Here is a 14940-nt window from a genome sequence, read left to right as displayed (position 1 = left end):
TGTGTATGTATGGGGATTGTAGCTAGTGGGGTGTTCTAGCTAAGTCTATGGCTGTCTGAAGTGGTTCTCAATCAGAGGCAGGTGTTTATCGTTGTCTCTGATTGGGAACCATATTTAGGCAGCCATATTCTTTGAGTTTGTCGTGGGTGATTGTCCTTAGTGTCCTGATGTCATTGTTCTGTGTTAGGTTACACAAGTATAGGCTGTTTCGGTTTTCGTTAAGTTTATTGTTTTGATAGTGTTTGTGTTTAGTGTGTTACTTCATTAAACATGGATTGCAATAGACATGCCGCATTTTGGTCCGACTCTCCTTCACATACAGAAAACCGTTACAGATAAACTATAAAACCGCCGTGGGCGTACATCACGTTGCGTTTGGAAGCAAGGAGTTTGGGTAGCCAGGCAAACATTACATGACGCTGGTCTTTACGCCTTCATGGGGTGTGTTGCGCTGCTGGAAACATCAAAGCGCAGGCGTAGACTCTGGAGGTATGATTACTGTACATGGCCATCGATGCCGCTGGATAAACCAAACCAGCGATGTAAATAACAGCGACGGAGGCGGTGGATCTAACATGCCTAATTCTATCACAGCTTGACATGAGAAAATAATACATGGCATCTGGGTTTATCCCCTTGGCAAAACCACCGCGGCCGTCCTTTTATGCGCGTCTCCGAATTTGGCTTTGACAGCTCACCGGATGGTTTTCTTAATTTGACGCACGAACCTAATCACACGACGGGCGGTTTTATCTAATAACCCACTTGGGAAAAACGGGTCATTATGACCTTAGTATCCTCATCTAAAAGAAAACCATTGGATTGTTTTTTCGCAGCAGCGTTCTGCTTGCATTTCTTGCTGTGGATTGTATGCGCTGTGTCCGGAGAAGAGCATCACCAGTTCAGCGTTGAGGTAAGATAAATGGCCTGCTAGTGCTTCGCGGCTGCTCATCATAAATTACTGTGCACTCTCCTCTGCTCGGGTGGCAGCGCTTTGCGCGAAAAACAACATTAACTGTAGACGAGGGTTGTTATTTGTCTGCTACATCATCACTGAAGTATGGTGGATGGCATGGCAAATGTATCTGATTCGGATGGATGTTTCAAGACGCGCGGAACATCGAAATTATTATGCGTTCTATTCTCTTTTTTTTTACAATCTCAAAAACAACATCGGATGCTGTTGGCATTGTTTTGAACGAGATGGTCCAGCGCCCTTCCGCTCAGTCAGCTCATGAGCTGACACCGTCTGTAATATTTGTTATCATACATCTGTAAATATATATGTAGTATACTGTATATACTAGTATTCTATAAATTACCTACGCAACTGGGTGGGTTTATGGTTGTGCAGATTAAGATGTGATCCAAGTTGCGTAATAGGATAGATCGGGTTGAATATATTATACCATATTAATTGCTTCTGTCACATTATCTGTATAGGCCTAGTCTACTGTAGGCTATTCTCTCTCATCCCTCAAATCAAATGATACATTCTGGCATCGGATCCTCATTCATTCCTTTGTGCTGTGAACCAGAACCTGGGCCTTAGCTGTACACAGACAAAAACAAACAAACAAACAAACAAACAATTGGCTACATCTGATTGAGGGATGGTGGAAAGATGGACAAACAACAACAAGGCATTTGGCTCAGTGAGCAGCGGAGAGCAAGCGATAGAGATACAGGGATAGAGGGAGGGATGAGGGAGAGATAGATGAAGGATTAGCGGGAGCGTCTCATAGGCTGGGTAATGATGGCGATTGCGCGGCAGCAGCAGTTGGTTGGCAGTGTGGACAGCTGTGGTGGAGCGTGGCTGCCTGCCTAGCCGCCACCTCATGGCTCTTGGCTACGGTAAACGGGGGATTGGGTCTGACAATGACCCCTGGACGACACTGAACCTCTGCTTTACTCAGGAGTGCAGTGGTGGCAGTGTCACTCTGTGTGGGTGGCAGCTTTGACCAGTGGTGGTTAGAGGTAGAAACACAGAGTGAATGTTATTGGGAACTGATTCGGGTAACTGGGCATAGCCATGTGGGTTACAATGTTCAGCCTTGAATACTGGACTTCGGTCCATCCTAATATGCAGAAGATCTGAACCTGAACAAGGCATTTTCTCTGTCAGTGTCACTGTGTGTGGGGTGGAAGCTTTGAGTGGTGGTGGTGATAGACAGCCCTGAGTGTTCCTGTAACTCTGGAAGGCATGGAGGTATACTGTAGCCCGTAGGACGTGGCTTACAGGCTACACTTCCGTCCCGAGAGTTATGAACCTGGACTGTACGATCAGTTTGACTCACACTCGAGACGTTATGAACAAGGACAGACCTGCGTCCATTTCAGGCTGTCATTTCCATCTTGGTGACAATGACCAAAATGTAGCTTATAACTCACGTAACAACAAAGTAATAGCAGCATTTGTCATGACTCTCTCTCTCTCCCTCTCTCTCCTGTAGGGATGGCTACAGAAGTACGGCTACCTGCCCCACACAGACCCCAGAATGGCTGTCCTGCGCTCAGCCCAGACCATGCAGCAAGCCATAGCAGCAATGCAGCGCGTCTACGGCCTCAATGTCACAGGGACACTGGATGAGAGGACCACATAGTGAGTAGATACACGCACACTTACACGCACACACACACACACACACACACACACACACACACACACAGAATGGCACTGATGTATCAGTGAAAATAGGAACACAAAAACGTAATTATCACCAATGATAAATGTATGTAGCCTACATGGACTTATTAGCTCCAACATCTCTAACTAGCAGCCCATTGAGATCATAACACTTTTCATTCTTCTCTTTCTTGCTTAAATTGATGAAGTGATATCACACTAAGGTGAGGCTCTATCTTTTACATATTATCTCTGAGCACAGTATTCCAGAATGGAAAGAACCATTTCAGTCAACTCGATGTCACATGTTTATGGTCAAATATTTACTTTGTTTTGTACTATAATATTTGTTTCGCTCCCAGAAGCAATATACGGTGCTTTCAGAAAGTATTCAGACCCCTTGACTTTTTCCACGTTTTGTTACGTTACAAAATTGATAAAAGAAAACATTTTCCTCAGCAATCTACACATAATACCCCATAATGTGTTAGAGCGAAATTACAAGATGATGTTATTATGCTGTTATTGCATCAAAGTGTTGTTTTATGGAATAGGTTCTTAGAACACTGTCATCTGTGTGTGTTCTTCTGAGTTGGGCATCTGGGGGCTTAATGCTGACAGTGGATTTACGATGCATTTGGTGATAAAAATCTAAAGAAAGCATTCCATAGCATGAGTTAGTGTTTGTGTTCTGGGAGGTACCAGGGTGGAGATGGCTCGGGTATGGATAATTATGAGAGGAACCTTGTTTTGGGGGTCAGACCCTGGTTTCCACACATTGAGAACAGTCTATACAGCAGATACTGTCTGCTGTAAATTATTAATTTATTTCATATAAAATCCTAACAAATCCTAACCCATTTCACACATCTGTTGTTTGTCATGAACATTCAGGAGGATGTACTTTGTTATAAAATGCTGTGGCTCAAATCCGCTCGTTGGGCTCTCAACGAATCATCTAAGGGTGGTTCGTCGACCAGCTTTATTATTGCAAAAATGAATCAATGTTATTAATACTTTTTGAATAAAGTAAAATCCTGATTGGTGATTGATCTTGTCTCTCCTCATTATTGATTTGAATTTCCACGACAAATGACAAGGTGAAAACTTTATTTTTTTAAACATTTTTGCAAATGTATAAAAATAAAAAAAACAGAAATACCTTATTTACATAAGTATTCAGACCCTGTCTGAACCACCAAGTCTCTTCCTAGAGCTGGCCCCCCGGCCAAACTGAGCAATCGGTGGAGAAGGGCCTTGGTCAGGGAGGTGGCCAAGAACCCAATGGTCACTCTGACAGAGCTCTAGAGTTCCTCTGTGAAGATGGGAGAGCCTTCCAGACAACCATCTCTGCAGCACTCCACCAATCAGGCCTTCACGGTAGAGTGGCTAGACGGAAGCCACTCTTCAGTAAAAGGCACATGACAGCCAGCTTGGAGTTTGTCAAAAGGCACCATGAGAAACAAGATTCTCTGGTCTAATGAAAGCAAGATCGAACTCTTTGGCCTGAATGCCAAGTGTCACGTCTGGAGGAAACCTGGCACCATCCCTACGGTGAAGCATGGTGGTGGCAAGATCATGCTGTGGGGATGTTTTTCAACAGTAGGGACTGGGAGACTAATCAGGTTCGAGGGAAAGATGAACGGAAAGTACAGAGAGATCCTTGATGAAAACCTGCTCCAGAGTGCTCAGGACCTCAGACTGGGTTAAAGGTTCACCTTCCAACAGGACAATGACCCTAAGTACAGAGCCAAGACGACGCAGGAGTGGTTTCAGGACAAGTCTCTGAATGTCCTTGAGTGGCCCAGCCAGAGCCCGGACTTGAACCGGATCGAACATCTCTGGAGAGACATGAAAATATTTGTGCAGCAACACTCCCGATCCAACCTGACAGAGCTTGAGAGGATCTGCAGAGAAGAATGGGAGAAACTCACCAACATTGTTATTGTTTACATTTTTTTATTTAACCTTTAATTAACTAGGCAAGTCAGTTAAGAACAAATTCTTATTTACAATGATGGCCTACCCCGGCCAAACCCGGACGACGCTGGGCCAATTGTGTGCCGCCCTATGGGACTCCCCAATCACGGCTGGATGTGATACAGCCTGGATACAGGTGTGCCAAGCTTGTAGCACCATAACCAAGAAGACTCAAGGCTGTAATCGCTGCCAAAGGTGCTTCAACAAAATACTGAGTAAAGGGTGTGAATACTTATGTAAATGTAATATTTCAATTTTTTTATTTTTAATAAATTATCAAACATTTCTAAAAAAACTGTTTTTGCTTTGTCCTCATGGGGTATTGTGTGTAGATTGATGTAGGAAAAAAACAATTTCATAAATTTTAAGGCTGTAACGCAACAAAATGTGGAAAAAGTCAAGGGCTCTGAATACTTTCCGATTGACTGTATATATACTTGAATAACTTTTTTTGTCACACCATCTCGGTGCAGTCTTGCAGTTACTGTTTTAAGGCTTATGATGATGTATTTTGTTTGGGTTGATGTTTAAGGTCAGTGTTAGTAGGATTATTAGGGGACGTAAGAGGCAGCTAGCTCTACACCGAGTGCACAAAACATTAGGAACTTTTCATGACACAGACTGACCAAGTGAATCCAGGTGAAAGTTATGAGCCCTTATTGATGTCACTTGTTTAATCCAGTTCAATCAGTGTAGATGAAGGGGAGGAGACAGGTCAAAGAAGGATTTTTATGCTTTGAGACAATTGAGACATGGATTGTGTATGTGTGCCATTCAGAAGGTGAATCGGCAAGAAAAATATTTAAGTGCCTTTGAACGGGTATGGTAGTAGGTATCAGGCACACTGGTTAGAGTGTGTGAAGAACTGCAACGCTGCTGGGTTTTTCACGCTCAACAGTTTCCCGTGTGTATCAAGAATGGTCCACCACCCATAGGACAATGCTTTCAACAACTTGTAGAGTCCATGCTCCAACGAATACAGGCTGTTCTGAGGGCAAAAGGGAGTGCAACTCAATATTAGGAAGGTGTTCCTAATGGTTTGTACACTCAGTGTATATTATAGTGGGAAGTACTAGTCCCATTGTCCACTACACTGCAGTATGTAAGGCCGTGTGTTTGGTATTCTAGTTCAGAGTAGTTCTTGATGTGGCATCAGATATAACCAGTCAAACATCCTGTAGGTTCACTACATGACTAAAAGTATGTGGTCACTTGCTCGTCGAACATCTCATTCCAAAATCATGGGCATTAATATGGAGTTGGTCCCCCCTTTGTTGCTGTAATAGCCTCCACTCTTACGGGAAGTATTTCCACTAGGGGACTTGCTTCCATTCAGCCACAAGAGCATTAGTGAGGTCGGGCACTGATGTTGGGCGATAAGACCTGGCTCGCCGTGGGCGTTCCAATTCATCCCAAAGGTTTTCGATGGGGTTGAGGTCAGGGCTCTGTGCAGGCCAGGCAAGTTCTATCACACCGATCTCGACAAATCATTTCTGTATGGACCTCGCTTTGTGCATGGGGACATTGTCATGCTGAAACAGGAAAGGGCCTTCCCCAAAAGTTGGAAGCACAGAATTGTCTAGAATGTCATTGTATAGTGTAGTGTTAAGATTTCCCTTCACTGGAACTAACGGGCCTACCCCAGACCATTATTCCTCCTCCACCAAACTTTACAGTTGGCACTAAGTATTGGGGCAATTAGCGTTTTCCTGGAATCCGCCAAACCCAAACTGTTGTCTTCCTCTTCCCTCCATTGTCCTCTTCTTCCACCTCCACTACTTCCTTTGTTCTTAGTTGGATGAAGAGGCCGAGGTGTGGAAATCCAGACAAACTAAAGGGCATTTCAAGGTCGCGGAAGCGGAGGTACGCACTGACGGGGCAGAAGTGGCAGCGAACACACATCACTTACAGGTGAGAAATGTAGGCCGGCACATGCTCGCACATACGCATCACCTACAGGTGAGAGACTCATTCCAGCAGCCTTGATGGTTACCATGACAACCAGCCGTTAGTCAGATTAGCCAAGGGTTATTATAGGGTTCTGTGTTTGTCAGTGTAGTTATTAATTTGTGCTCTCTCTTCCTCCTTGGTGTCACATTCCCTCAGCGTTGCCTTAGAGATTGCACATATGGGCACACACGCACACATGCACACACACACACACACACACACACACACACTCACACTCACACTCACACACACACACACACACACACACACACACACACACACACACACATACACACACACACACGCACATACACACACACATTGATATACATAGAAGAAGAGTTGTTTGTGTGTGAATAGAAGTCAAGTCAGAGGACAGAATAAAGTGATGTAATGGTTTTCAACTTTCTTATTATTTGCATTCCATTGCATTCCTTTGCAGTTATCTTTCATTTCTCCTTTTAAGAGTACCAGAAGACAAACTGCCAAATTTTAATAGCAAGGACGATCGAGGACGAGGACAACTTTTACTTCGTCCATTTCTCTCCAAATACCTCTATGTAAATCATCCAATAATCGCAACAAAAATATTCAAATTCCCCATCTTATCGCGCGTGATTAAGTTTCCACTGTTAATGGGGTCTGAGAGAGCGGGATAAGGGGTGCTGCTCGGCGCTGTGGGAAATTGACAGGTTACAGCCGTAATAGACGATAACACTGTCAATTTATTTAAATCCTTCCTTCCTTCCTGCATGTGAATTGATGAGGCACCTCTTCTAATGGAATGTCAGTCAGCCTGGCTGTCGCTGCTGACTGCACGCTCTACATGAAAATGAGTTGGGGAGAGAAAACGGGGAAGAAAATTCATCTCGTTCTCTCTCTCTCTCTCCCCCCCTCTCTCTCTCTCTCTCTTTCTCTCTCTCTCTCTCTCTGTCTGCGAGCGACTGATAACGACAGCTGTGTTAAAAGTGCAGTGAAAGCTGCCGGGTTTGTTGGAATAGTTTAACACTGAAACTTTTTTCAGCTTCTCGTCAACCATTTTAGAGAATATTCTCCCCAAGCTATAGTGGGAGGGGGGGGGGGGTTCAGATTTGGACCTACAGTATATGATATGTGGTGCTGTATGTGACGCTGTAGCCATCTGTTTCTTTCTCTATTTAAAATGCTCTGTTTGCGGGGCTGCCTTGTGTTAAAGCTTTGTTGTAGCCTCCCTTCCTGCAATTGAATGACCAAATCACCCTCTAGTGGCCTCATGGGTGGAATGTTATTAATATATTTTTGAATGTCATAATTAATCAACATTCTTTTTTTTAAATGCTGAAAACTCAGTGTTTCTATGTCAAATGGTTTGTCATGTTTTAGTCTTCTGTGATGTATATAAAGTGTCATATTGGGATGCAAACTCAACATTTAATACATATCTGACATGGTACAGGTGTCTTCTTTTTTTAAAGCCCATAACCATGTGTGTGAGGTGCATACTTTTGTTTCAAAGTAGATTTGTTTAAGACTGCGACCTTGATTTAGCCCACTGCAGTAAAAATTATGAATGAATGTGTGTATAATTGTTCCGGTTAGATCAGAATAGGAGTTAAATCTTTCTAAGGAGTAAAATATTTTATTTATATTACTGTCAATGTCTTATTAAAAAAAAATGACCTGTAAAATGTTGCTCTCATCTAGCTGGTGGTACCATCCAACCTCCCAATAACCACCCACCCAGGATGGATCACACTATCTGTTTCCACTTTTATCATATCCCCTATCCCTTTCTCTCCTAACATCAGGTCTTTATTGTAAAACACGTTGTCAATGTAAAGAAGAATATGTTCTTAATTGACTCACCCTCTCTTCCTCCCTCAGCATAAAGAACGTCACGCCCAAAGTGGGCTCCAGGGAGACCCACGATGCCATCCGGCGTGCGTTTGACGTGTGGCAGGGGGTGACGCCGCTTCACTTTGAGGCCGTCCCTTACAGCGCCCTGGAGAGCGGCAGGCGTGATGTGGACATCACCATCATCTTCGCCTCAGGTGAGAATTGTATTGAATGGTGCCTGGGAGAGGAAAACTGAAACTATGTCAATGTCGGCCTAATCCCGTTCTCCCCATGTAAACTTTGAAGTGAAATTAAATTGATCTCACCTCAGGTTTCCATGGCGACAGCTCACCCTTCGACGGTGAGGGCGGGTTCCTAGCTCACGCCTACTTTCCGGGCCCTGGGATCGGAGGGGACACCCACTTCGACTCAGACGAACCCTGGACCCTGGGGAACCCCAACCACGATGGTGAGAGATGGAACGGGAGAGAAAGGGGGAAGGAGAAAGAGGGAGTGGAGAGGGGGTGGGGAGGTTCAGAGAGAAAGATTAAAGGAATATAGTTGTGAGAGAATCATATCAAAGACTAACAAGTCCAAAAATGGATACAGTCCAGTGATGTGCGGTGAGGTCGGTGGCTGGGTAGGCACTGGCTATTATCAATGCCAGATTTACTCACAAATAGACATCGATGAAGCCCAAATCCTCCATATAACAGATAGCTCCAACAACCAGTGACATAAGCTATTAACCGAAATGAACAAAAAATATCACCAAATGTAAATACCAATGTAGCTAAGATACACAAGCGATAGCCTCCTATGGCAGCATATTTCATATCATCCAACAAAATGACACACTGTTAAACTCAGCCGTAGGCCGATGTAGCATCCACAGCCTTGGAGGCAACTAATGTGATAGCCTACAGGTTAACTTCTTTGTGCTGAATGGTAAGCAGCACTATTCTCATGTTCAGTCAACAGTAACCTAACTGGGTGGGAAAAATGCATTTAGACCTACCTTGGCTTGGAAATGAAGTCCATCCGTCTGTCGGTCAGAGTGAACCTCTCCGTGGTAGTGTTGTGGAAGTCTTATTCATTCCTTTTGAGTTTGAAAGTCAAAGTGAGTCCTTCTACTGTTTTGAAAATTATTTTACACTCTGGGCTGCATTTCACTGACTGTGAGAACACCAAGTTTAACAGTGAATAAATGGAACTTCGGGCACTTTTTCTCTTATCTTGGCCTGCACCCCATTAAGCTGGGATGCCATCACTGAGGACCCATTGTATGTTTGAGCTAACCAGCTTTTCAACTCAGTTGTACTTCCCCAACACTCCCAATACATAATCCGCCAAGGCCGCAGCTCGTTTGCCATCACTCACTAGTGCAGAATGATTAACCAAAATGTTGGTTATTAAACAACTAATTGACCGACGCACCATTTCTCTAGAGAGAAATCAAATCATTCACGTGAGAAATAAAGTGAAGAACTATGTGGGACGCTGGGCTGAATGGAGTTGGAGTTTTCATGAAGCAAATATTCAACCTAGTTCAGCGCATAAACGTGGTAATTAACTACAATGACCATAATCCATTGTGCCTGTTCTTTCTGGTTCGGACAGAGATAGATACACTTTTACACCTGCTACATTAGGTTAGATACACACAGACCACATAGACCACATGAAAGAGGAATGTACACAACAGTGACGAGAGGGATAGAGACAGTTTGTGAAAGTATGCCTTATCTACTTTGAAGAGCTAGTAAAATGATTTAGTCAAACAGCTCTGCAGCATACTTAGGCAGGTTAGCCTAGATAAATAGGATGACTGAAGACAGTACAGTATAAGGAGGACAGAGATAACGTTAGATGGTCTGGCTGGCTGGCTGCTATTGCTACTGAAATCATTTCGATGGGTGTTTACCAGAAGATACCGACCCTACCTTTACAGTTGTTTACACTGAGTTGCACTGGGGTCGGAACACAATCATGGTTACTTTAAGACACTGTGGAGCCAGCGCGATATATGGGTCGGAAAATTTACCTCAATGTAGGGGTGTGATATGCCACTGTACTCCAAATTGTACCTTTATCCACACTGATACATTGAGAAGATTGAAATAATAATAACAACAAAGAAGCTAATTGGCTGAGAATGACATTCCAAAATGGCTGCTGTGGCTACTGCTAGCTAGCATAAGGACGAAAATGGCAGTTTTCTGAACTGATAATCGAGCTGAAACCGAAACGACCTCGAAAAGCACTAATCACTAGGCAATATCCCTCACATCATTCAATTCCTAAAACGCCTCCTTGATTTTGCTTTTAGCCACATAATGAAAAAATCACAGAGATCTGGGCTTTGTTTGTAACATCTGTGGTTTCATCTACTTCTACTGCAACAAATGGAGCCTGATTAATCTCATCTTCAATGTCCTTTCGAATCATATCAAAAACTGCTTCAATCAAATCATTCTGTATTCTGTTTGATAACCGAAAACACAGTGGAAGTTTTTTTTAGCAAGCTTGTACTCAAATCAAATCAAATTTTACAACAGGTGTAGACCTTACAGTGAAATGCTTACTTACAAGCCCATATCCAACAATGCAGTTTTACGAAAAATATGTGTTAAGTATTATAAGAAATAAAAGTAACAAATAATTAAAGAGCAGCAATAAAATAACAATAGCGAGGCTATATACAGGGGGTACCGGTACAGAGTCAATGTGCGGGGGCACCGGTTAGTCGAGGAAATTGAGGTAATATGTACATACATGTATGTAGAGTTAAAGTGACTATGCATAGATAATAAACAGAGAATAGCAGCAGTGTAAAATAGGAGCCTTATGGCTTGGGGGTAGAAGCTGTTGAGAAGCCTTTTGGACCTAGACTTGGCGCTACGGTAACGCTTGTCGTGCGGTAACAGAGAGAACAGTCTATGACTAGGTTGGCTGGAGTCTTTGACAATTTTTCGGGCCTTCCTCTGACACCGCCTGGTATAGAGGTCCTGGATGACAGGAAGCTTGGCCCCAGTGATGTACTTGGCCATAAGCACTACCCTCTGTAGTGCCTTGCGGTCGGAGGCCGAGCAGTTGCCATACCAGGCAGTGATGCAACCATGCTCTCGATGGTGCAGCTGTAGAACGTTTTGAGGATCTGAGGACCCATGCCAAATCTTTTCAGTCTCCCAAGGGGGAATAGGTTTTGTCATGCCCTCTTCACGACTGCCTTGGTGTGTTTGGACCATGATAGTTTGTTGGTGATGTGAACACCAAGGAACTTGAAGCTCTCCACTACAGCCACGTCGATGAGAATGGGGGTGTGCTCAGTCCTGCTTTTCCTGTAGTCCATAATCATCTCCTTTGTCTTGATCACATTGTGGGAGAGGTTGTCCTGGCACCACACGGCCAGGTCTCTGACCTCCTCCCTATATGTGATCAGGCACTGTTGTTTCATCAGCAAACTTAATGATGGTGTTGGAGTCGTGCCTGGCCATGCAGTCATGAGTGAACAGGGAGTACAGGAGGGGACTGAGCATGCACATCTGAGGGGCCCCTGTGTTGAGGATCAGCGTGGCGAATGTACCTACCCTTACCACCTGGGGACGGCCCGTCAGGAAGTCCAGGATCCAGTTGCAGAGGGAGGTTTAAATCCCAGGTTCCTTAGCTTAGTGATGAGCTTTGAGGGCACTATGGTGTTGAACGCTGAGCTTTATTCAATGAAAAGCATTCTCACATAGGTATTCCTTTTGTACAGGTGGGAAAGGGCAGTGTGGAGTGCAATTTTGTTCTTTTGTTTTTGCTTGTCAGCCAGAATCAGGAGCATAGAATTATGGTCAGATTTGCCAAATGGAGGGCGAGGGAGAGGCTTTGTACGCGTGTCTGTGTGTGTAGTAAAGGTGGTCTATAGTTTTTTCCCCTCTGGTTGCACATTTAACATGCTGGTAGAAATTAGGTAAAACAGATTTAAGTTTCCCTGCATTAACCCCGGCCAATAGGAGCGCCGCCTCTGGATGAGCGGCTTATGGCCGTATACAGCTCATTGAGTGCGGTCTTAGTGCCAGCATCGGTTTGTGGTGGTAAATAGACAGCTACGAAGAACATAGATGAAAACTCTCTTGGTAAATAGTGTGGTCTACAGCTTATCATGAGATACTCTACCTCAGGCGAGCAAAACCTTGAGACTTCCTTAGATATCGTGCACCAGCTGTTGTTTACAAATATACATAGACCGCCACCCCTTGTCTTTACCAGAGGCTACTGTTCTTTCCTGCTGATACAGTGTATAACCTGCCAGCTGTATGTTATTCATGTCGTTGTTCAGTCACGACTCGGTGAAACATAAGATATTACAGTTTTGAATGTCCCATTGGTAGGATATACGTGCTTGTAGTTCGTCTATTTTATTATCCAATGATTGTATGTTGGCTAATAGGACCGAAGGTAAAGGCAAATTACACACTCGTGGTCGGACCTTCGTCCTCAATATCTCCATCTCTTTCTCCTGGGAATGACGGAGATGAGGGCCTTCTCGGGTGTCTGGAGTAAATCCCTCTCGTCCAACTCATTGAAAAAAAATAATCTTTCAATACAAGGTGAGTAATCGTTGTCCTGATTTCTTGAAGCTCTTTTCGGTCAGAAGAGATTGTGGTAGAAACATTATGTGCAAAATAAGTTACAAATAACGGGAGAAAACACACACAATAGCACAATTGGTTAGGAGACTGTAAAATGGCATCCATTCTCTCCGGCGCCATCATTACAGCAAAATGTTAACTCTTGTTTCCCTAGGTAGCATGTTGCTCTAATAAGGTCCTTCAAAATCTCACAGTTTTCCTTCCTACCTTAGCATTGTGGATGGTCACTAGCATTGTGGATGGTCACTTGTTGTTTTTGCCCATCATTTAACGCCAGATCGATCAAGTGTTCTCAAAAGTTTATAGGGTGATCTGGTGTTGAATGTGCGATGCTGACTTTTCGTGTTTGTTGAGGGCATTGGTCAGGTTGTTGAGATTGCAGTAGCCTGCCTTCCACCCAAACGTTGTCCCCGGTTGAGAAGAGCAGGCAGGAGAAAGAGTACAGGCGGCTTCTAGTAGCGCAGTCACACAGCCACTCTTTTATTTCACACCACTTTTGTTTAAACGGTCGTATGATTTTCTGTCCCTTCCTCAGGTGTTGGTCTCCCTCTCTGAATTATATCAAGTTTTCTTTGGAAATCTAAGTCTTTTCATAGTCCCCAAATCCAGGAAAAAAACTGTATTATATAGAGCCATTATTGCATGGAACTCCCTTCGATTTCATATTGCTCAAATGAACAGCAAACCTGGTTGAAAAAATGTTATAAACAACACACGGCACAACTCCTCTCCCCTTTTTCACCTCGATATTTTGTGTGTACTGTATGTATTGATATATAGCTCTGAGTGACATTTTTAAATGTATATTATGTAGTTCTGTCCTTGAGTTGGTTTTGTCTATTAATGTTCTGTATTAATGTTTTGTGTGGACCCCAGGAAGAGTAGCTGCTACTTTCGCAACAGCTAATGGGGATGCTAATAAAATACCTAATACATACAGTAACTTTGCATTTTTTTGAGGTACAATAGTGTCCATTTAGTCATGTTGTTTTTGCGAGCAAGCTTCGTTCAGTTTACGGGATGCACGTGTCAACATTATGTAGACACGCCCAAATGTGCAGAGCTTTCCCACAAAACATGTTTAGGCAACATGCAAAATATGAAATCCACTCAATGCAACAAATGTCAGCTAGGCAAAGCAGTGAGTCCTACCCTGACCCTGTCCGTTAACAGTGACTGGAATCATGAACGGCCGTGTGCATCAACGATTTGAATGGATTTTAAAGGATGGGAAGGAAGGAATGCATACCGTGGTGTCTTTCCTGAGGTTTTGATGCAGTTTCTGCACATTTTGGGATTTTGAGCTTAAAAACCGCCAGAATCACCGAGAAAAGACATTTGATAAAAATAAAATAAAAATAGAATTACCATTTTTTATATAATTGTATTTTTTATTAGGCTTTTCATAACAGCTTTAATTTTATTAGACTGCCTACCCTGACTGCACGTCACTGATACAGTCTGCATTTCAACAGGCTGCATTGTATTGCACCACACCCTGCTGTTATCAGATATAAACCCTCACATTTTTATTCTGTTATGCTCAGGGAGTGTATTGTACTGTAGCTGCAGGGAAGGGTGGAGTGGGGATCCAGCCTGCAGCCCTAGAGAGCTGCAGCTTGAAGAGGGTAATCAGATCCCTCTCTCAGCCCTGTCAGCCTCCATCCATCCACCGTCAGGCAGCACTTTACTTTAATTACCCTGCTGCCAGCCTGCTCTGCTCTGGCTGCCGTTAGTACTGCCTGCGGAACGGCACATCTAGAGGGCTGTCAGGCAGCATTAACTGGCACAACACTGCCACTTAGATAGGCAGTCCCCTCCTAGGCCGCCTGCCTGTCAGTGTGCAAAGGGCAATAGCAGCCAGTGTTTTGTTTGTTTCTTGGTTCAGCTTTTTGTCCTGTAGCCCCCTATCACTTCTCCTCAGTTGCTTCT

The 14940-nt window shown here is 43.7% G+C and overlaps 1 protein-coding gene across 4 annotated transcripts in view; it reads left to right on the top strand.

Moving 5' to 3' along the window:
* The first annotated feature begins 428 nt into the window (after positions 1-428).
* Positions 429-14940, top strand: part of LOC110508549 (matrix metalloproteinase-16) — a 41322-nt gene continuing 26810 nt past the window's right edge. For 2 of the 4 annotated variants that reach the window (XM_021589131.3, XM_021589130.3), the window contains exons 1-6: positions 469-913; positions 2454-2602; positions 2836-2850; positions 6401-6517; positions 8420-8586; positions 8703-8840. In XM_021589131.3, coding sequence (XP_021444806.1) covers positions 785-913; positions 2454-2602; positions 2836-2850; positions 6401-6517; positions 8420-8586; positions 8703-8840 — 715 coding nt within the window. In that variant the 5' untranslated portion in view covers positions 469-784. Of the gene's footprint in view, positions 914-2453; positions 2603-2835; positions 2851-6400; positions 6518-8419; positions 8587-8702; positions 8841-14940 lie in introns of all 4 variants that reach the window. The other 2 variants (XM_021589133.3, XM_021589132.3) reach the window with 2 other exon arrangements.

This window comes from Oncorhynchus mykiss, chromosome 28 (genome assembly GCF_057628025.1).
Source record: "Oncorhynchus mykiss isolate SJ-2025 chromosome 28, ASM5762802v1, whole genome shotgun sequence".
Classification (NCBI taxonomy): Eukaryota; Metazoa; Chordata; class Actinopteri; order Salmoniformes; family Salmonidae; genus Oncorhynchus; species Oncorhynchus mykiss.
This window is presented reverse-complemented; position numbering and strand designations above follow the sequence as displayed.